At 37.1% G+C, this 24380-nt stretch overlaps 1 protein-coding gene across 3 annotated transcripts in view; it reads left to right on the forward strand.

The window, feature by feature from the left end:
- Window positions 1-24380, forward strand: part of LOC105233382 (discoidin domain-containing receptor 2) — a 486209-nt gene that overhangs the window by 194131 nt on the left and 267698 nt on the right. For all 3 annotated transcript variants that reach the window (XM_049457497.1, XM_049457512.1, XM_049457502.1), the window contains 4 exons: window positions 14363-14594; window positions 17854-18001; window positions 23477-23656; window positions 23838-23977. In XM_049457497.1, the coding sequence (XP_049313454.1) occupies window positions 14363-14594; window positions 17854-18001; window positions 23477-23656; window positions 23838-23977 (700 nt within the window). The remainder of the gene's footprint in view (window positions 1-14362; window positions 14595-17853; window positions 18002-23476; window positions 23657-23837; window positions 23978-24380) is intronic.

Genomic DNA, 24380 nt, shown 5'->3' on the forward strand with positions numbered 1-24380 from the left:
CAAATAATCGTCCTTCTAATGTTGGATTCTGAGTAATTTTTGGTGAGCTCAAATGTTCGGTCAAAATGCGATTAATCGATGTTTTGGAGATGTTCAATTCCGTTTCCATGAATTTCAATGATTATTTCGGCTGATTTTAGATGAATTCACGCACAGTTTCGATCGAATTTCCGGTGATCACGGATTTTGTTTGGCCCACAAAACCACTCGTGCACTCAACCACGGGATAGGCAATCATCGCCATAAACTTGTTTTATCAATTGGAACGTTTCGGTAAAAGTCTTACCAATTTTAAAACAAAACTTAATGTTGGCTTTGTTCGAAGCTCATTTTCACACCGATAACACAAACATACTGACACTTAAGACGCAATAACTTCACTTCCAATCTATGAAATGTCACTGGACAATCGATAAAGATAGCAGATTCTAACGCACCAGTCTACATATAAATAGCGCCACCAAGAAAATTACTAGAAATATTGATACATCCATAGTATTAGAACAAAAGGAGTACTTATCACAGCTTTTCAAGGTAAGAACACCATAAGTATACCATTATCTAGAATATCAAAATAATTTTTCACCAATTTACCAATTTCCAATTTGACACCACTTTTTCTAAAAGAATCCATCTTATCATGTCAAATTTTGTTTTCCAACAAGTCGCTTTTCTATGGAGAGAAATCATTGCGTAAACATTTGCTTGTAAAAAGTGGTCTAATAGAGTCAAGCCACATGACCTAACTGGTTAATTACCTACTCCGTATCTTTGTACACATTGCAATGACCAAAAATTCGTTTCAATAAAGCAATGACTTCACGCTCTGAATGACTTGTTACGCTACTATGCTTGAACAGAGCTTACTTACTTTAAGTCGTTTTTAGGATAGTCTTGCAAAATTATATTATTTGTCAAAATTTGACAGCTTGTTCGGCATACATCTCTATAGGAAAAGGCATGAATTCTAAAATTTACCTAATTTGTACCAACCTTAAATGTTAAAACCTTAATACCGCTTCGAAGAGAGCCTTAAATGATAATTACACAAAATCTACTGATTCTTAAAGTCAATTTATATTTACCATAAATGTCAACATTTTGTCATAACTTGACTAGGAAATTCAATGAATCTGAAAAGTGCTCTAAAAACCTTATAAAACGGTTCATCTACTACAATTATTACCAGAATGGAATCATTCACCACATATTTGAGATAGATATTAATAGAGGAAACAAAACTGTATTCCCAAAAGTAACTTTACTGTAGTAATTTCCATTTACGATATTCAGAATGTAGGATTTTTATGCATCATTAGTTGATTAGTGAGCATTGTATGTAAGTTTTCAAGTCTACTGATAACAAGTGTCAACTTTTTGTCATACCTTGACAGCTACACCTCTAGGAAATTCTTCTGTCTATAAATGTCGACATTTTGTCATTTCTTGACAGCTACTTGCACAACCGCCTTTAGACATCGCTTCGAAGTGGGCCTTGTAACAAGTCTACTGATAACAAGTGTCAAAGTTTTGTCATACTTTGACAGTTAATTTGACAGCTATCCCTCTAGGAAATTCAATTAATTACAAAATATATGTATATTGATATTTTGTCATATCTTGACAGCTAATTTCAGAACCCTCGAGAAATTCTATAACTCTAAAAAGTTCTCACTAAAGCTTCAGCAAACTTAGCTTAGCGTCGTGCAATTTCATACACTTTTACTTTTTTCACCTGAGCCATGCTGTACGTATACTTAAATCCTTCGACACACACTCTCGCAATTATAGAGCGATTTCGGAACACGAAAGCATATAGTTCGACTTTTTATGTTTCCCCAATTCTTTTGACAAATTTATTGCTTGCATGCAAAATTTCACCGCATGTAAGCAAATAACATTTTCTAATTAAATGCGGTCTTTTTTCCTTTCGTTTTTGTAAACTCATGTTTTTCTTTTACAAAATGCCACTCGCCAAACTCTCATTTTCACGTAGCCTACTTTGCGGCGTAGCATTCCGTGTAGCGGTAATCTTTGTGCTGACACACTTCCGCGTTTCGCAAATAAATAGTTCACCTTTTACCACACAACGGCGGCACAACAACACACACACAAGCACATAAAACAGCATAACTTCAGGATAAAACTACTTACACTACCAATACATACACACACATATACAACTTTAGGCGCAGTAAAAAATCCAACAAATATAAGGGCCAACATACTTGAAGGCTGTTGCAGTCACATTTAGTAATAATTTATGCCAGCTGTTAAAGCCTACAAATGTGCTGCGAGCATGAAAAGGCTGCCACCGCCTCGGGCGACATGAAAGAAAGCGCAGAGGAGAAGCGAGCGAAAATAAGCAAGAAATAAATTATAGAAATAACTTATACATGCAAATAGTAGTATGTTAATTTTATTTAGAAATCATTAAATATGCATTATAAGCGGTAATGGCGGAATAATGCATGTGCACATGCGATTCCTTCTCCAATTATGTATAGTTTTAGGCGCAATGCCGTAGGGCATCGCAGCTGCTGCTGTTTTCCGCGAAATTCGCTATTCTTTTTCGCGCTTTTTATGCTACTGCATGGAGTTAGTGCTAAAAATGCACATTTATTCAAAACGTAAAAGTATAAAAAAATTAACTGCTGGCACCCTAAAGCTATGCAATATCATTAAAAAATATTTTATTTGCGAATATTTATATACCTAACGACCGCCAGCTGTTTTCACTTTCACGAGCTCGTTGCTATAAAAATACATTGCAGTTCAGATATGAGAGCTACCGCAGAACTATAGCTAGTCCCCTACTGGAGTGCATGCAACCCATGAATACATGCGAAACGCCTGAAAGTGTGCCTCAGAAAAAATTATAACGTGTTTGTGTAGGGACATGTGCTGTATGTATGCCACTTGGCCATATCTATACTTTTATGTTCCTATTACAAAGCACTGGCACAATTTTACGTCGTTAGTGCGCCAAAAAGTATGCAGTAAAAGCAAAAGTAAAAGCTGTAATATTTGCTTTACCATTTATACCTTTCGAGATTTTTTAAGTTAGCGCGTAGATTGAATGCAATTTTCGGGTAGAAAAATAGATTAGTAGGCAAGTTAGCGCTGGGTGGTCGAATTTCATATTTTATTAAATTATTTATTTGAATTTTATTTAAATTATATCTTTTTTCCATTGCAATCGCAGTCATTAACTCCAGCATAACTCCGTTTCGCCTCTATCAATTTCCAGTTGTTTCTCTCTAGTGCTATCTGTGTCTCGGTTTCCATCTTTACCTTTATCTTTATCTTTATCTTTATCATTATCATTATCATTATCATCATCATTATCATTATCATTATCATTATCATTATCATTATCATTATCATTATCATTATCATTATCATTATCATTATCATTATCATTATCATTATCATTATCATTATCATTATCATTATCATTATCATTATCATTATCATTATCATTATCATTATCATTATCATTATCATTATCATTATCATTATCATTATCATTATCATTATCATTATCATTATCATTATCATTATTTACTTTTACTTCAACTTTAACTTTACCTTTAATTTTAACTTCAAACTCTGTAGATCTATTTTTGCCTCTGGCTGTCTATCTCTCTATTCACTTCGATCCTCTCGATACTCCTGAAGAGTGTCATTGCAAAGTTCCTCTAAATTATTTTAATAATGAGAGATGTGAAACCTGGCAAAATCTTCACTCAAAAGTCTACCTAAATATGCTTAGATTATAGCATCGGGTTGATAGTGTTGCCATTATTTCAGCTTTTCTATACCTGCTTTGAGCTCTTCCATGCTTTTTAGTATTCTCTCCGTTCTCCCTTCTTATAACTATTGCTCATTTCTCCTACAACGAACGCACACACATATAGTATAAACAGAACAGAAGCAGAACAGTCCCTCTAATTTGCTTTACTTCACCACATTCACCTACAACACCAACAACAATAACATCGCACACACGGCGACACCCCCAAAAAAGTTTTGTAGCCATTTTGCTATCTTTTTACTCGCTGCTGTGCTTATTATTTGCAATTGCATATGCGTCACTGGAAAACGAAGCTAATTTTAGGGCGCAGCAGCACTTGTATACACCGCACACACATATGTACATACAGTTGTTAATGTAAATATGCGCAAAAATATATACACATCATTATCATCACATTCGCTATCATGGACAACAGTAACTGACATGCTAATGCCTTGCAGTTTCCGAGTAAAGTGGCAGCATTTTAATGGCACCGCTCCTAAATGTATGCAAGCAAAAGTAGTGTAAAACACGTGTAATAGTAGTGGCAACAAACGAGCTGCGATTTGGCAGTCTCAGTTTTCATTTTCGCCCCTCATTTCAGGCAAGGTTTTTAGACGTAAAGGAATGTGCCATTCTTTTTTACCTTTCCGATAGCATTCTGTTGAAAGAGCAAAGAAACTGTGTGGAAATGAGACCTTGTTTTGAAGGATAATTACAAAATGTGTATTAAGGTGTTAAAATTGTAAAAAATTTTTCCTTAGAAATTAAAAAGAAAATGATGAATGTGCTTAATGGAGTTCTATATTTTTATCTTCGAATTCTTGGTATATTGACAACCCATAGGTAAAGGAATAGATAATATGCTATCGAAATAGTAGAATATATGTGGTGAAAGTCTATGCTTTAGTATATCACATTTTATTGACTATTCTCAACCTCAATTCCAAATTAACTGGAAGAAAAAACCAATAGCTCCTGTGGGAAGAGGAACTCAAAATCTTCGTATTGAACTGTCGTGATCCGATTATTAGCTTAAACATTTTCTTTTTCGATCATTCCTTTCTCTCAACTTTTTGAAAGATCTGATTTTGAATTTGCTACACTAGTGCTAGATGCAATTTAAACCGTATGTGTTTTCGTCAATTCTTTATTCAGTACCAAGCAGCAAAATTATTGACGTACACGACCGAATATCAGTTAGCTGATATATTTATATAAACAAAATGAAAAGTCCTTGCAAAATGAGGCAAAATTCGTGTTTTATTCAACTTAGTTCTCCGATTATAGCGACTCTCCAAATTTTTGATACCATTTTTGTAGTATGATTTATACTTTACTTCAAAATAGGCCTCAGTTTCGGCGATCACCTCTTCATTTGATGAACATTAACATCTGAGAAAAGCAAAAAGTCACTAAAGGTTAAATCTGGAGAATATGGTGTATTGTCTTGTTTAAACGGCATGTAAAACCATGTGGGCCAAGTATTGAGAATCTTTCGAAAGCTTCTGCAGTGACTTCAAGTTATGTTCATTCTCAGCCACGTTTTCATGTGGCGAAGTGTCGAAAAATAGCATTCCGAGTTCGAATTCTTCGCAAGAAGTGTGCAGAATATGCGAATAAAACTATAAATAATGGGGTAAGTCTTTCTTAGAGGTGTCTAGGAACCTATCTTTCCGAGTACCAAACGAAAAAAAAAAAAAAATTTTGAATCAACCTAGTGTACATTGCTTTGTAACTTCATTGGTATCTTAGCATTATTTATATTCCAATATGGAGACAGTCTTTTATTTTGTATCCCCCATTTGCATTTCTTTTGGGCGTCCATCGTCTTCGGTGCTCATTTCACCACGTCTAAACTTATCATAGCAATGGTTGAATGATGGTTTATTTTCCTGGTGGCGTATCGGGAAACTCCTTATCAAGCAAAGTTTTGGTTCAACTGTATTTTTTCCCTTCAAGGAGAAATATTTTATCAACACGCGAAATTTCTTTTGATCTATTTTTGTTTACAATAGTAAAAGTAGCTTCACTCAAAATGATATAACGCATGAACTAATGTCCCGACAGCTGGCAAGTCATAGTTGGATAAAGCTCATCGGAATCGAAAGATAAGATAACAAATATTAAGGGAAAAAAGCAGTCCTCCTCCAAAGTAAAAATTCGCGACTAAAATGTTAACAAGTATGCGTCCTGATTACGAATCTTAGTGCAAAAATTTTCCATCACTAATCAGCTATTTTTATTTTTATAGTAAATGGTAGTGATTTGAACCCTACTCCCTTGACTGCAACATAAAAGATCTTACTTGTTATGAAGTTTTTGCTATTATTTTCGGTTCTAGCAACCCAAAATCAAAATTGGCAAGAAACAGCTTCTAACATCACAGTCGAAAAAAAACTAGTGTAATTTTAAACGAACTGCGGTGGGAAAAGGAAGAAACTATGTTTTTCTTCTGAACCAACGAAGTTTGTGAAAATGTGAGACCGTTTGTATATACTCGTATTATAAGAAAAAACAGATCTCTCAATAAAAATGGAACGTTGAACTTGCCAAAAACCATACCAAGAATATCTTCTAGTGAAGCCAGCATCGTCAAAGTACTCTTAGAGAAAAGAAAATTCTATGGAGAGTTTTTTTTAGATATAACTTATGTTTACAAAAGTTCATATTTCCATATGATTGTATGGTTTTATGTCTAGTTAGTTAGTCTTACAGGGATTATTTGTATTAAATGAGGCATCTCAATGGCAAATCTTAATAAGTATTTCCAACAGCCACGATCAATATAACAGAAATATACTTTAATAACCGTAAATATTCACAATTAACATATAATTACTTATCGCCAGCTAATATGGTAATTATATTTATTTGCGCTTCTTGTTTTCGTTTTTTTCAACTCAAACCAATTACTTTAATAGAAATATGTGCAACATATATTTATTCCTCTGCGTCATTAAGTCAAGTCATCTAGTGCTGAGTTGCACTTTTGTGGGACTAATAAGTATGTATGAACGCAAGCATTGCCAACAATATGACTGCTCACATGCCATTTTTTCCTTCTAACGCATTTTTCGTGTATGTGTGTATGAAAGTGTTTTTATGTAATTGTATGTTGTTGCAAGTGTAAATTATTAGTTTTTTCTATTTGTTTGCATTCTTTTTTATGTAAATTTTCACGCCTCGCCAAGCGCCACGCCGGTACCATGACCTACATGCTAACGCGCTCAGTTTTGTACACAAGCATTTGTTTATGCACACATACATATGTGTGGGGGTGTGTGTGTTTGGCAAGCAGAAGCATTTTGATACTTTTTTTTATTTTTATGTGTGTGGAGTGGTTAGTAGGATCGTTGTTATTGAGGGGCAAAAAATTTCTTTCTCGGGATATAGGCAAGTCTCTTCAAACATACTTGATTTCTTTTAATAAAAACTATTCAAGAATCATATATAGATTATATATCATCTTAGTATCTCATAGAGCTTTTGTGCTGATCAAAGCTTAATTGAAATTTTATGCTTTCGTTATACTATATATTAATTTTTGATTTTGAACCTTCCCGGAGTTAGGACATGGAATGTATCTGATTAATATCCCAAACATATGGTTGGTTGATTGAAAAAGGAGACACAGGAGATCCGGGATGCGGACGGCGAACATCATCATTAGGCCCATTTTCCTCACAAATGATAACTAATTATTAACTAACACCAACTTAGTGGGTTATGTACACTACCTGATTTTTTCCACCACAGCCGCCCAATAGCTTTTAAACCCGAACATTTAAGTCGTGGAGATATCTTGTCTCAACCGGCTGAAGGTTGGGTATTTACAAAAAAAAATGTTCCTGCGTCGTATCATCCCCCGTACATGCTCTGCATTTTACCGATCGCACCTTATCAAGTTACTGTAGATCAGATCTAAGATGTAAATGGCTGGTTGTGAGCTCTCTAACAATATGCTTGCCTAAAGGTAGAAGACTTTTCTTATATCCGACATAATCACTATCCAAAAACACTTTTGTGGTATGCCCTGTGTTGCTAGTGTTCCAAAAGCTGAGGTGTTGCTCTAGTACTTATTGCTTCAAGCGATTCCTCTGTTCTCTTCAAGGAGCGAAATAGTCAAGGGAAGCTTAGGCGAATTGTTTTCACGACTATCTCCGCGCAGTTTAGCTCGTTTATCTTTTACCTTCCTTCTAACCTCTTTTGACTGAGTAAATTGATGATTTTGATCGAGTTTTCCACTATGTAAAAGGTGGCATATCATGCGTAACCTAAGTCAGTGTGTCTTAGTGTTGGCCCTTTAAACTTTATTGCCGCTGTACTATTCATTAGAAAGTTAATGGACTTGCGGGTTAGAACAGCAGCTTTCTTGGTGTCTTCTGCTTTGTCAACAAATTCGGCCTGTGAACAAAAATCATTGATCCATCGCTGAATATTGTCAACCACAAACCCACTTATCCATTCTTCTTCTCATGGAACCACAGTATTAAAAGTTCGGCTATTTTCTTGATGGTCTTTTTTCAATTCCAAACTTACTATATATACTTGAATTTCAATAATTTTGCACACAAATAAATCACAAGAAAAGAACACAAGAACACGAATAAGTCACACAATGAATACGGTGGTTGATTGATGTTGCATTATCATCTTGTAAAATCAATGATCAATTGTTCTTCTACAATTCCGGCAGTATTCAACAGATGTTCTAACGCAAACGTCTCAATACTGTCAGATATCACTCCTTATTGACCGTATGTCCCGCTGGAACAAATGATGTCCCAAACCACGAACACCGAAAACAATAATGAGCTTTTTGCCTCGGCTCGTTTGTTGTTGACTTTTTTGCATGTCAAACCCATAAATGGATGTCTCATCGGCAGTTGTAATGCTCATCATGAATGTGAAATTAGAATTCCCACGCATCAAAAGACCTGTTTACGGTACTCTTTTCGATTAAATTCGGCTTTATAGGGACGAGTCGAGCAAAAAGGCGTTTCATATCCAAAGTGTTGTTTAAAATCATGCTAATGAACTTGCGAAAGATGCCGATCGCTCTTGCCATCTCTTTAGCAATTGCCTGACGATTTTCAAGCACCATATACGAGGAATGTCTTCAACGATGTCTCGACCGTCTTCAAAGGCTTTGTACTACTCGTTTACTTGTGGTTTTGATAAAACTGAATCACCGTAAGCCTTTTCCAATATTCGAAACGATTCCGCATATGAATTTTGGTTAGAAATACAAAACTTGAAACAAATTATTTGTTCGATATTTTTATCCATTGTACAATTAAAAATCATAACGCTACTGAGGTGTGCCGACTTAAGCAGCTGTTATAAACAAACTGGTAGACAGATCGTGCTCATATTTGTCATAGTCATTAAGGACAGTCCTGCCAACATAGAATTTAAATTGCAATTTTCTTTTACTTTTTTGTGGCAATGTTTGGGCACGTCCTTTGCTTACGAATAAGATACTCATTGGTTCGAAACGCCGCTATCGGACCACTTCTTTTTCTTTACTGGCGTAGATACCGCTTACGCGTTTACAGCCGAGTCAACAACAGCGCGCCAGTCGTTTCTTCTCTTCGCTACGTAGCGCCAATTGGATATTCCAAGCGAAACCAGGTCCTTCTCCACTTGGATCACTATGGTATATTAAAACGGACCGATCAAATTCAAGCTCTTGTATGGAAAATTTTTTGTTGGATAATATATCTTTCCAGAATTTGGCACAGATTTTGTACAAGGCAAGGTAAGGTCCAAGATATAATCTCCGCAAAAATTGTTCAGATCGGATTATTATAGCATGTATGTAGTTACATACAGAGTTATTGTATGGAAATAATTTTCAATTGACAAAATAACTTCACGAAGGAGGATCAAAATTAAGTATATGGAAAACTTATTTTCTGGAACAAGATATCTTTACGTAATTTGGCATCGATTATTTCTAGCGCGACTTTACAATATTTGAAGGAGTTTTAATCTAGATCGGATCACTATATCATATAGCTATTCTAGCTTTGGTAAACCATTGGAAAGAAGTTCATGTTTTTTATCTCTTTTTTAATTTTTTGATTGTATTATATACACTATTTTTTTATTTTCATATATATTTCCTTACTTTTATTTAAGTTTTTTTCAAATGCCGATTTTGTCGCCTCACATAACTGCGTATGCAAGTCAAACCACAACTAATATGAATAAATAAATTTAGGTGAAGCAAATGCCAACTTGGTCAGAGGTTGAATCAGAGAGATTGAAAATTTATAAGCAAACAAGTTAAAAAGTGAAAAAATATATATCGTAAATGTTAATATGTTTATGTGTATGTACATCTAGACAGTTATATATGTATATATGAATACATACCTGTGAGTGTAGGAATGTATGTTTTTCCAGCAAAAATCTGCCAGTGTAAAATAAGCTTGCAGCCGAGGGCAACGGAGCATAGTGTTAGACGCCTACGATGGCAGCTGCATGGGAGGACATATCTCTTATGTATTTGTACCCATAAAAACACATAAGTACTCATACAATTATATATATATATACGATTATACATATACATTTTTTTGTATATGTGCATATATGTATATTTTATGTACATTTGTATATATGTATATCGCCACACATTGCCAACTACCTATTTGTGTCCTTCGCCTGTCGCCGAGCATTAATATCAATTTTTGCTGTCATAAATCCAATGAGACACACATTTGTACCAAATTCCTATCTTCTGCTATTTCTATTTGCATTTGCATACACACAACATATACATATATGGACAAATGATTGTTTGCACACCCATACACACACATGTGCAAGCGCTTTCGCACTCACATGTCATGGCGGCCATTTGACAGCTCCGTATGTGACTTTTACTGCTTTCTCTCTCCGCATCTTTTTTTCTTTCTTTTTTTATTATAAATGTTGAAATATGGGTCGCCTGGGGGCGTAAAAGTCCTGGCCAGCCGGCGTGTATGTGTGTGCGTAACTAAAATGGAGAGTGCAAAAACTTGAATGAAAAAAATGTGAAAATTCTTCATGTGAGTTTGCTGGGAAATTGTGAAAAATGCGTTGACATGGTAAGCAAAATGCTAAGTAAACAAACTACTAGATGTACATATATGCATGTTCCACATATGTAGTGTACATATGTATTTATGTCTATACATTTTCGTACTTGAGTAAAAGAATTTAAGCGTTGAACTTTAAAGTATCTTTGGCAAGATTTTGATGAAATTCATATCAGCTTTTAGTTTTTGAGAAATATGCTGAGGAATTTGAAAGTAATATCTTTAACTAAGTCGAGTTTGTCAAATGCAAGACTGCCACTGGATGTGTTAAGCATTGGAATTCGCAACAAAAATTTCATTTTCTTTCTCCGCATTTAAGCTGACCGTGAACTTTATTAAGTTCTTTCAGTCAGTGTTCTTATTTGAGCATGGACATATTATATGACATGGAAGAAATAAAGTCGATTTCGAAATTTCTACTATTGTGGTCATCCGAAAAATACAGCCATGATGGACAAGATGAATAAAAAATTTTATAAAACGGCAAGTGTTCGAAAATAGAGATCTTGAATTTTCTATAAATATTAAAAAATAATTCTTCTTCTTCTATATTGGCATAGACTCGGCTATAACCGCGTAGCCGAATTTACAACAACCCGCCAGTAGTTTCCAAGTGTGGACAGGTTTTTCTCCACTTGGTCTTTCCAACGGAGTAGAAGTCTTTCTCCCTCTGCTTCCCATGGCGAGAATTGCATCGAATACTCCCAGAACTGAAGTGTTTCCATTCATCCGAGCCAGCGTTGGCGCTATCCCTTAATTCGATAAATTACCTATGTCAATGTCGTCATATGCCTCGTACAGCTCATCTTTCCGTCGACTGCGGAACTCACCGTTGCTAATTCGCAAAGGACCACAAATCTTACGCAGAACTTTTCTCTCGAAAATTCGTAATACCGACTTATCAGATGATGTTATTGGCCATGCCCAGCCCCATATAGTGGGACGGGGATGATTAGTGAATTGTAGATTTTGGTCTTTGTTCGTCTAAACTCTTCTATTGCCTACTCAATCCGAAGTAGCACCTGTTAGCAAGAGTTATTCTGCGTTGGATTTCTGTATAGTCTCCATTCAGATCTTTAACTCGAATACTTTTCTTCAGCTTCATTTGGTATCGAACGACTCGGAGAGGTCCTTCCCGATTTTGACTGATCTTTTTGTGTTGCTCAACTTCAACATATACAGCCGTATTAACATTGCGGGGATACCAAGTTCTGACGTGGAGGTATAGTGGCAGCTCCTTTTCGTGCTGTCAAAAGCAGCTTTGAAATCGACCAAGAGGTGGTGAGTGTCGATTCTCTTTTCACTGGTCTTTTCCAAGAAGTGTCGCATGATGAATATCTGGTCAGTTACTGAATTTCCAGGCCTAAAGCCACACTGATAGGTCAAATTAGTTTTTCGACGATGCGCTGTAATCTCTAACAAAGAACTTTCGATAAAACCTTATATGCAATGTTGAGGTGGCTTATCCCACGGTAGCTGGCTCAGGTTGTGTGGTCTCCCTATTTGTGGATTGGGCAGGACAGACTTTTATTCCAATGGTCGGACATGATTTTGTCTGACCTTATTCTACAAAGAAGCTGATATATGCTCTTTATCAGTTCTTCTCCGCCGTGTTTTTATAGCTCGGCCGGCAATTCATCGGCCCCCTCCGCTTTGTTGTTCTTCAGACAGATAATTGCTTTCGAACTTCTTTATGGTCGGGCAATGGAACGTCTACTCCATCGTCATCGATTGGGGAATCGGGTTCACCATCTTCTGTTGTTATGCCGTCACTGCCTTTCAACAGGCTGGAAATGTGTTCCCTCCATAATTTCAGTATGCTCTGGATATCAATCACTAGATCTGTCTGTTCTACAAGAGTATGCTCTGGTCTTGGAACTTTCTGCTAGTCACCGCATATTTTGTAGATTTTTCGAGCATTACCTTTGTCGGCCAGCTTCTCAAACTCTTCGTACTCACACATTTCGGCCTCTCTCGTTTTTTGTCTGCGAATGCGTCTCGCTTTCCTCTTCAACTCTTGGTACCTATCTCATCCCGCACATGTTGTGGTCGAGTGTAACGTTGCGAGGTAAGCAGTCTGTTTTCTCTCTACTGCGACGTGGCACACCGCAACGTACTACCTTGTCCAAAGACCAATGGTTTCGTTTGCAGCTGTATGTAAGGAGCTTGAAATGCCATCCCATAGTTTCCTTTTACCGAGTTGCTGATGAGTGCTCTTAGTGAGCAGGAGTACAAGTCAAGTAGAAAATCGTTCGGCACTCTGTTGTGGTTGCAGCTACTCGACGTCGAAACTTCCTTGTGGTTTTTGACGCGCTTTTGCTGCACAGAGGCGAGTACTTTGCTACAACATGATTGTGGTTCGAGCCAATGCTAGGACCGCAGGAAGAGCGATTGGATTTTCTATAATTATTTTTACAACTCATATTACTTACTGGTTTCATTTACCTACTTGAAGTATATCACTTCTTCTTGAGACACACTTATATACTCGTACTTGTTTTGTCTGTTACTCTCCGTCTTATTTTTGCAACAAATACTTACAATATTCATTTTTCAAATGTTTAATTATTTATAATTTCATGCAGTTAACTACTGTGCCTTGAAATCCACCATATTTTTCGAACATGTAAAATAATTTTCACGAAAATAGTTTTATCTCGCGAAACGCGGCTTACTTATCAACACAAATAAACAATAAGAGCATACATATGTATGTATAGCAACAAGTACGTACATTAATTAATGCATATGTAATGCCAGTAATTACCGTTAACACGCACAATACGCGCCAAATAGCCGTTTGTTGGTTTTGTTAATTTGGTACCGATTATTGTTGTTGCCGCACAGCCTGCCGCTCCACAAGCGCCACAAAAGCTAAATTATCAACGTCGATAATCGCACTTTAATGACCGCTTAAATTAAATGCTTTTTGCAATTAGTTGTTTGGATTCGCGCACAATTTTTTATACACACCATTTTAATACACCCTGTTTTTCAACTCAGAAAAGGTAAAAAGCGAATGCATAAAAGTATTAATTACAGCAGCGGCAATCGATAAGCTATTTGTGCAAACCTCAATCGGCAGGTTGGAAAAGAAAGCGAGCAAAAAAAAAGCGCCACAAAATAAAAATATTTATTTTTATTATTAAAATTAATAGTAATTATAGTCGGGTATCAATTATAAATGAATTACCTTAATAATGAATGCATAAAAAATAGATTAATTGCAGTAGCGCATAAATTACATAATTGCAGGTGTGCGCCACGTCGGCGCCGCTGAAGCATAAAGTGTTTTTAATTAAACTTGCATATGCTTTAAATCCACTTTTTAATCACTCGAACGCATAAGCAGGATATACAAATCGCTTTTTCTCTCTGCTTTTTTGTAACCATGAGCATTAAAGTTTCATTTTGCTTTCACTTACTTTCGCTTTAAAATTAATCGCTGCTTTTTTTTGGTTTTTGCTTGCAGACTGAAGGTGGATAATAATGGCGGCGCTTGGTGTCCGAAGCATATGGTTTCGCGTGGTCTCAAGGAGTATCTGCAAATCGACTTGCTGCAAGTGCATGTCATCACGGCGATACGTACGCAGGGTCGCTTCGGCAAAGGGCAAGGTCAGGAGTATACCGAAGCGTATGTGCTCGAGTATTGGCGGCCCGGTTTAGAAAAGTGGTTGCGCTGGAAAACAATACAAGGCAAAGAGGTGAGTAAGAATTGTTGAAATGTATTAAAAAAAAATTTCAAAATCGTTAAAAGACAGATAAGAATTCAGAATTTTGAAAAAAATAGACAAATCCTGTTCAATGATGATCCCCATTTCAAGCTCACAATTGGATTTAATGGATGGACCATCTGAGACGTAGCCTCGGCCTACATCTTAAAGAGATAATCTTCAAAAATAAATGCCAATGAAGGTTCTTTCAAATGATAATACACATTCTCCATTAAATTTGAAGTGTCCCTGTTTTTCCTTTAAACAAGGAGGGCACCTCGAATTGGAACACCCCTACTTATGATGTTCACCAGTGTACAAAGTTAGCTGTTCTGCGATCACTGCTGTTCCAAATATCGGCGTGACAGAACGCTTTATTATTATTTTAAGGATTTTTGCAAAAAAAAAAAACATTAAAAGCGGTTTCTATCGGATTACGTGGCATGAAATATTTTTAATTTTCTCAATACTCCAAAATCTTAGGTATGATTCTTATTAATCTCTTGACTAGCTTCTCGAAAAATCGCCAAATTTATACAACGTTCGGAATTGTTCATACAATAATGATTACCCAGAGATAACCATATGCCCAATAAATCTACTCTAAGGACGGACCGCGACAATCTACTATAGACTCGATTTTCACCATCGCCAAATCTTGTAAAATACCCGTGAAAGGAAGATCGATACACCACGTCGATCGATCGATTTTAAAGCCGTCTTCAACAGTACGAAAAGGAGCTGCTTTTATGCCGTTATGTCTGAATAGAGAAGGTACACTCTTCTATAAAGTTGTTGCCTTCAACAACCGTGCCGTTAGTTCTGATTTCTCCGGATTGGATAAGAAAGCGAAATGCATGGGACGTCAGCCACGAAATCTAACCCAGAATAACTCTTGTCAACAGATACTACTTCGGACTGAGTAGGCAATTGAGAAGTAAAGTCTTCTCGCGACGAACAAAAACCAAATTCTACAATTCAATAACCGCTCAACCGATGTCTATGCCTGTAAAGAAGAAGAAGGTGCAGACTCCGCATATATAAAAGAGGTCTAAATTGACTCTATAAGTGAGCCCGGATATTAAATTTAACTCCAGAGAAGAGTATCTTACTGCAAGCTGATCAATTCAGGAGCTTCACTAAGAATGCAATACAAAGTCTTGCTCTACGCTTATTATTAATTATGAATCATAACCGTAAAATTTCAAGATATTCTCATGGTTAAGAAAAAGTTCTTAAGTTCCGCATACGAGTTAATATAATGGTAGACTGCGGATATGGAATAATATTTGGGGCTGATCGTAGATAAGAAACTTAATATCGAGTAAAGATCAAAGAATGAATTGATTGCCTTCTTGATTGAAAATCCGTTAAAAGATCAAATCTTAAAAATTTGGTAGTTCATACTTTCAGACATCCAGCTGAGCTGGTAGGATTAGAAATGAAACACCTAAGCAGATTTGTAATGACCTCAAATGTTGACCGCGGCTACGTCTCAGTTGGTCCATGCGTTGAGTCAAATTTTCAGTGACTCGTTTGAGAATTTCGCCTGGTAACTAGCGTATGAAATGCGTGATGTTTTGCTCCAGGGTCTAAATCGTAGCGGGATTACCGTATAGACTTTACATATATCCCGATCTTTGTGGCCAATCGATCGGCGCAAAACGTGAAATTATCTGTTCACCGAAGTGATCGCTCAATTGATACATTGATTGATGCGATATGTGAGAAGTGGTGCCGTCTTGTTGAAACTAAATGTCTCCGAGATCACGCACTTCAATTTCAGACATCAAATTGTCCGATGGACCGATGATACCACCGACCTATATCCTTTACTAAACTGTTATTTTTTTCTGGATGAAATTGCAGCTCTTGAATCCCTTCTGGTTTTTATTCGTCCCAAATGCGTAAATTCTGCTTTTTTACATACTAGTTGAGCCAGAAAAGGGACTCTTCGCTAAACAATTTTTGGCTCGAAAATGTCGGATCTTCTTGAAACTTTTCAAGAGCCCTTAGATCGAAGCGATATCGCTTGAGACGGTCAAGTAGTGAATGATTCAGTTCTCGCATTTCACTCTTCTTTACAGAAAGTGTATTTTAGTAAAGAAGTTGAGCTATTCAGGCGTAAGTCTTTCTATGATTAAATGCCAAGCAATACTGAAACAAATTAACATGACAGCTTGACAGGACTCATGCGTGATCTGACAATAAAGTCTATAAAAAGGCTTCTACTTGGATCACCTGTTAGTTCTAGTTAATTACAGAGCCAATAAAACCTGCATATACTATTTTTCTATTTGACAAATTAGGAGCTAAAAATATTACAAATTTATAAATACCTTCTAGACAAAAGCATATACCTAATATCGCACGCCATACGAGTATATTTAGACCATATATCTAATATATAGGTATACAATAGCCACTTGGTTAATGTCTGCAATTTCATTGTCTCCCACAATTGTTTTCCTCCTCCAACAATTTTACGTACAAAAAAAAAACATTTACAAACTGCCTGCATCTTGTCCTATTAATACCTATCCACATGTTGAAATGTATATTTCCAGGTGTATATTTACTTTAACCTTATACCTTACACGCCTCTTATTATTGTCTTAGCTTTGGGCCATGAAATTCGAAACTTCGACAAACGTCCGTTCACTCGCCCATATATTCACACATTAATCAAAGCGATAACAATCGCATGCCAAAACTACAAGTATCTTCGTTGTTGGCGCAAGCTTGCGTCTGGACTGTGTGCAAGCGTCGTTTGCTAGCCTAGAGCACGCCTTTCTTTAATTTTTCGCTTTGCGCTAGTGAGATTTCGTTCCGCCCGCAACAACTATTTTTCGATTATTATATTTCGCTCTTTACCTTGTTGCAGGCCGCCGCCTGTTGTCTGTGGTTTGTGTAAATTTTGCGTGCGTGTAGCAGAAACTGCGTAGGTGTCGCGGCACAAAAATTATGAATGTTACACCTAGTAATATTTTATGGTACGAAAAATGACGGGTGAGCAAGAGGCGGCTTAAAGAGTGAAAAAAGAGCAACCAAAAAGAATGCGGAGATTTTAATTATATTTTTAACGTCCAAATATGCTTTAAGCACTCGTATATTCATTCTTGCATAAATATTTACTTATTAATATAATTGTTTTATATATAAGTAAATATACAATATATTTCAACCTTTGTAATTATCTACCAGTAACGCCCCCGACTAATAATTGCTATTTTTATTTTTGCCCTTTCAGATACTAACAGGCAACATTAACACTTATAGTGAAGTGGAAAACATTTTACAGCCGATCATTTTCGCCTCGAAGGTGCGGATCTATCCATATAGCCAATATGATCGTACTGTCTGCTTGCGCGCTGAAGTGGTCGGTTGTCTATGGGAAGGTGAGTAAAATTATAACATTTTTTCGAATACATCCAACCTATACAGTGTATAGGCACTGATCAGAGTATATCATTTTTGTCAAGTCCGTATGTTCGTGTATACATAAGTGAACTGGACCTACCGCTTTCAAGATACCGTTCGAAATTTGGTACCTGTTCTTTACTTGCTAAGAAGCTATCCAATTCAGAGATACAATTTCCAAACAAATTATTCAGTCCAAACTACTATAGCGTAAATTTCCAATTGAAAATGGCGCATCAAAATCAAGATAAACGTCTTTTTGTATCGTTATAGTATAAGCAATTCGCCTGTGAATTGTGTAGGAAAGTGTTTTCTTTTTTGAACTTTCTTTAATCAAAGACAGCAATCCAAACTTCGCTAGACACGTCAATCATACCGTAGAGATCTCGAAGTTACAGATCAATTTTACGAAATCCTTGAGTTTGATACCAATATAAATTTTGAAACTGTTCCTCTGGCGGATGCTGAATCGAAAACCTTCAATATCTCGTATAGCTCACCGTTCCATCGACTGTGGTACTCGCCGTTGCCAATGCGCAGAAAACTATATACTACTAAGGCTGACTCATCAGAAGTTGTCATTATCTATGCCTCCTCACCGTATGGCAAAACGGGAATGATGAGGAAGATGACTTTACTTTTAAATTGCCTACTTAGTCTAAAGTCCTGTTGGCAATGGCAAGAGTTATTCCGCGTTGGATTTCGAAACTGGCATTGATGTTTATGTTGATACTGGTTCTTACGACTTCAGATTTATGACTGTCAACAGTGACTTGCCAGCCAAGTCGCGTATGCGATGACTGTTTGTTTAATGACAAGAGACCTTTCGTCTTGTCCGCGTTCACAACCAGACGCATACCCTACGCGTCTTTAACCAGTCCGGAGAAAGCAGAACAAACGTCGCAGTTATTGAGGCTAATGATAACCATATCATCGGCGTGCGCCAAAAGATGTATACTCTTATAAAAGATTGTACTTCCTCAGCAGATCTTATTATTTTCTGCAGCATTTGGTTGAAGAAGGCACACAATAGGGAGTCTCCTTGGCTGAAACCTCGCCCGGTATTGAACGGGTCCCGATCCTGATGGAGCTTTTGGTGTTGCTCAACGTCAGCTTACACAGCCGGCTGCAAAAAGGCAGCTCCTTGTTGGGCTGTCAAAAATACCTTTAAAATCAGTGAAGAGGTGTTATGTGTTGATCTTCTTTTTATGTATCTTTTTCAAGATTTGTTGCATGCTGAAAATTTGGTCGATTGCAGATTTTCCAGGTCCAAGGACACACTGATATGGTCCAATCAATTTGTTGACGGTGGGCTTCAGTCTTTCACACACTACGCTCGATAAGACCATGTGTCCGATATTAAGAAGGCTTAGGGTCGCAGAACGTGCGGTCCCCTTTTTGTAGATTGGGCAGAGCACCAGTTCTTCGCCGCCATAAAACCTCGGGCGCATGTTATACTTTCACTACCTTTCAGCAGCCTGGAGAAGTGTTTCCTCCATATCGATAGTCCGTGAAAAAATAGAAATAGCAATAAATCCAGATAAAATGCTGATGTTAGATGCTTAGGTTAGACACCGATAACGTGGTAGTGTGATTTTAACTCATATTGGGGGTATCACCTGCTAGTTTGTTGGAGCATTTTTGACGTCGCATTCATAGACTCCTTGCATCACTTTTGCGACTTCTACTTTACGTCAGTTTTGCAAATGATTCTGGTCCTTTCTATGAATCCTGCTTTGACACGCTTTATACTTTAAAGAATGATAAGGAGGGAATTGCCATCAGATTTTCGTCATCCCAGCCATTTACAGAAACACAGAAACTAGAAAATGAGTAATACGAAAATTGCCTATTACATTTCGGGATCAAGAAACAAAAACTAATTTTAATAATTAAAAATCGATTTACGAGTATTGTTCTTCAAAATATTCTTCATTAAGGTCTATACACTGTATCCAACAAGATCTCTCAACTATCTCCAAAACATGTGTTCAGAATGCAGCAACAGCCTCTTGTACAACTGTGTTTAAAGTAGGTTCCTACTGTCGAACAGCTTAAATCTACAGTGCTCAGAAGCAGAACGGATCAATACAATGCGTTGATCAGCGCCCTGAAAACTGGGTAAACATTTTCAGTACCAGTTGGCAGTGTGGCTTGGACACACTAAACACCTTGGTAGGGTTCGAGGCCCATCTTAAACCTCTACCGTACTATGTGCACGGCACCAGGTTGCAATGCAACTCCACATTCGAACTGACAAAGTCAGTTCTTCCCGCGATTTGGGTTTTAACCACATTTACCTCTTGTACAGCATCAACCGGTACTTGTGTATAGTATTATGTCGAGTACTTTTCTGGAAGTGGATCCTATGCAGATATGTTCCTCACCGCGATTAGCCACTACTAGTCTACTTTGTAAAATATAATTGAGTAGGGATTCAGTTCGCTGATTGATGTCGGTGCTGCCTCACATCGTATAATAGGCGTTAGCGTTACCATCCATCATCAACATCCTCCTGCTGGATGTAGCCGCCATCCTTAAGAGCTCGGCCGTTGGCACTTGGCAATCGTATGGCACAAAGCAGGATGAAATGAGTAAAAACGCATTCCTTGGCATCCTTTACTGCCACAACCGTTAGGTAAACTGTAAACTGTGGACAGACTGATGCCAATATGGAAATATAGACCACCTTCTGTAGGACAAGTGAAGTCGCTATGATGTCTTCCATGCTGAGATCCTTTTTCCCTTCACGCTTCGCCAAAGTGTTTTTGTTGCCGTCCGTGGGGTGGCGCTTCTTGAGGCGAAGGAACACGCTACCAACGCCTTACGCCATCTCCCCGAACCTCGCGTACAGACTCTGCCGCCTTATTGATCTGGAGGAAGTAGCTTTAGCCTCCATCTTCGTTGACCGAATTCGCCACGCTTAGTCTTAGATCCCCCAATCGCTAGTCAGCACATCCTGCCTACAATGTAATGACTCTGACAGGAACCTGCGTGGAATCATGACATTTTAAGCAGCTACAGCCATTTTCCAGTCGATACCTGAGTGAAAGATACAGCTAAGAGAAGTTGAACAATGAACTTGCAATTCTAGAGTTGTAAAATCCCGAAATATAAAAGGCAACCAACGTACTTGTGTTCACGAAGTTATTTTTCAGTTACAACCCAGGGGAGGGATTTCTCACTCAAGTCTTAAGACCGGAACTCGTCAGCTGCTTGAGAATCGTTTCTGGCCATTCCCAAGTGCAAGGCGCTCAGGGAACTTTCCTCACTTACGTGAACTTCTACATATGGCTCCATCCTCTAGCCACATACTACTTCCAACAAATTATCTATTCAAATCTCCAAAGCTGACAAATATAAGCAAATAACCTTAATATGTGTGTTCAGTTGTGCAATCGCACGATTTCCATAAAAACACATCAACTTGTCGTTCTGCGCATTCGAAACGAAATATCTTAAACTTGCAACACATGCAACCATTTACTCACACATGCACAAAAACATGCAGGTAGTTTGTTATCCATTTTGACACATGAATTTTGCAACTGTAAATCAATCGGTGCATAAAACAACACTTCTGCAGCATGGAAACCAAAAGCAACAACAAAAACAAAAATCTATTTTGCTTTCAACCTTGTCAAAGCAATCGCATGCAAATGCAACATTTTGCTGTCAATACATATTTGATGTAAATGGCAAATGGTGACTGGGGAGCAATGAAGAGTACCACTCGCTTGGCACTGAATCGCTTACGCTGTCACACATTTGACTTTTGAATAAATGAATTATTGATTAGCGTCCTAAGTGTGCGATTCCGGCAGTTTGTTTGCTTGTGAGAGTATGTTATGTCTGTATGTCTATGTAAATTTTTTCTTATGTGAGTGTGAATATCCAATTCTTATCTATTAGTTGTGATTAAAAGAAACGCTGTTTTGAGAATATATAGACAGCACTGCTGCAAGGGAGCACTCTTTGGATCTTTGGAGACTTTTTTGATAGAAAGTGAGAGAAGTAAAATGGAAATAATATCAGTGTAAGAAGCTTATTATTTCTGAAGCTAATTATAAAATAAGATTAGTTGTGTAGAGTTTTAAATAGTAGTGGCTTTAGATTTGTGATTTCGCTGCTCGATATACTCGCGTGCTCAAATTGAATTGATGCAAGAGAGTATGCGGATATACAAGTATCATTAAAGTTGTACCACCGCTATCTTCAGTTCCACCAGATTATTTTTTTTATGTATTAGACCAGATAAGATAAGACAAGATAAATATACAAGTATTGTACTGCGACCTTAAGTCTATTGAGCCCCCTACTAGATCACAAAGACTTACCCAGGCCCAGTATACTTTACTTTATGAATCCAACATACTGCTAGGTTCCAGTGAGGCGATGGGGTCCCTGTTTGGAAAAATTGATCCTAGGGTCTTTATCCTGCGGTTGCAGACAGCTATGCAGTCAATTAACTTGACAAGTGTTCTGGAGTTTCAGGCTCCCTGTCCCAAAACAGATAATTTGCGCAAGAAGCTAGACTCATTTATATAAGTATGGAGTGTTTGAAGTTCTAAGTGAAGTTTATCATTTTAGTAATGCTATCCCTCTGGAGAAGAACCAATGTTATTACACCTCTTCATTCCTTCATCTGTTGGGATGAGATTCCCTTACCTCTGCCACACCCTTTTGCTGACATTTGGATTAGTAAGAGTTTGGCTACCTAACCGATTACTAGTTGAAATGGTGTGAGCTCAAGCATGATTTCAAGTCCCGTCGTCGGGTATGTGCGCATGGCACCCATCATTCAGTTACATGCAAGTCGTTGCATTTGCGATAGTTGGAGCCCTACCGAAGTCTACGATGCTTTTGAGGCCCAAGCCACCGTCCCATACGTGGTTATCGATCGCACGTTATGGTGCACAACCACCTGACAATCTTTGGCTTGCAGCCCCTAGTTGATTACATTTTAAATCAACTCATGAAACAAATGACTTTAAAAATGAGAATACAAATATTCAACAGGAGACCGGCAGACTATTTCACATACATCAGACCACATGGTAGCGCAGGGTTGCAATGCAAGTATGCAGGAAAACTGGTATCAGATATTGAGATACTCTCCAACGTTGCGTAACGAACACAGCTAGTATGTAAACTTCTGGGGGGGATCAATTGACCCAGACTGGCCAAATAAGGGCAAGGACTAACTTTCGCGTGTAGCCGATATTCAGTGAAATATTTTTTTCTAGATTGGCACAACCCTTCCTGCGATTTTGTGCAGTTTGAACTCCATATGTCAGTGTATGTTGTTCACAGCTTTGTAGTTTGCAAATAACAAAAAATTTTAGTTAGAATATAATATTATTATTGCTGACTATAAATAATATAGTATATGTCAAATAATATAAGAAAATATAACTAATTTTACATTTCCTTTTCATTTACACTTCCAACAGACGGCATCGTTTCATATAGCATACCCAAAGGCGTACAACGTGGTATGGAAATCGATCTATCAGATAAGACTTATGACGGGCATGAAGAAGGCGATCGATATGTAAATGGGTTGGGGCAATTAGTCGATGGCCAAAAGGGCAAGGATAACTTTCGCACTGATATTCATGGCTTTGGAAAAGGTAAGTTGTGTAATACTTAATTATAAAATATATATAATATAGTGTATTATAGATCAAAAAAAGGAACTCAAAAATATTGACAATTAAGTTACAATATTTAATATTTTACATATATGTATGCATATCTCGATCCTTTCTTTAATCCATATATTATTATAAATATTTTTTTTATAATTCTCAGGCTATGAATGGATTGGCTGGCGTAATGACACACCAAATTTATTGGGTCATCCAGTCGAGATTACGTTTGAGTTCGAAAGCGTACGCAATTTTAGTGCAGTTATATTGCATACAAATAATATGTTCTCCAAAGATGTGCAGGTAAGACTTAATTGGTTAAATAACGTTATACAAATATATGGAATTCTCTCTTATCACACTCTACTCATTCACTCAAGGTATTTAATTTTACTCAGACTTATTTATGTATTCACTGCTTTACGATTTAAATCCACCATCTAATATTGAGCTGCAACTTAATTGTGTTGGAATGGGATACAAGTTATTATGGGATAAGGTCAAGACCGCAGTTGTCTACTCTCTAAAGTCTTTGAATATTCTCTAAAAGCGAACAGATCAGTGCAGAAGCACGTCTTTGCAAACATTACAATCGTTCATTATTAATAATTCATAGTAGATTGAAACTGTTTGAAAACGAAAGATAATACAACAAAAATGAAAGAAAAAATAATCTACGTGCGAACTGAGGTCGAGTAGGGGAAGC

This window comes from Bactrocera dorsalis, chromosome 1 (assembly GCF_023373825.1).
Source record: "Bactrocera dorsalis isolate Fly_Bdor chromosome 1, ASM2337382v1, whole genome shotgun sequence".
In the NCBI taxonomy this organism is placed as follows: Eukaryota; Metazoa; Arthropoda; class Insecta; order Diptera; family Tephritidae; genus Bactrocera; species Bactrocera dorsalis.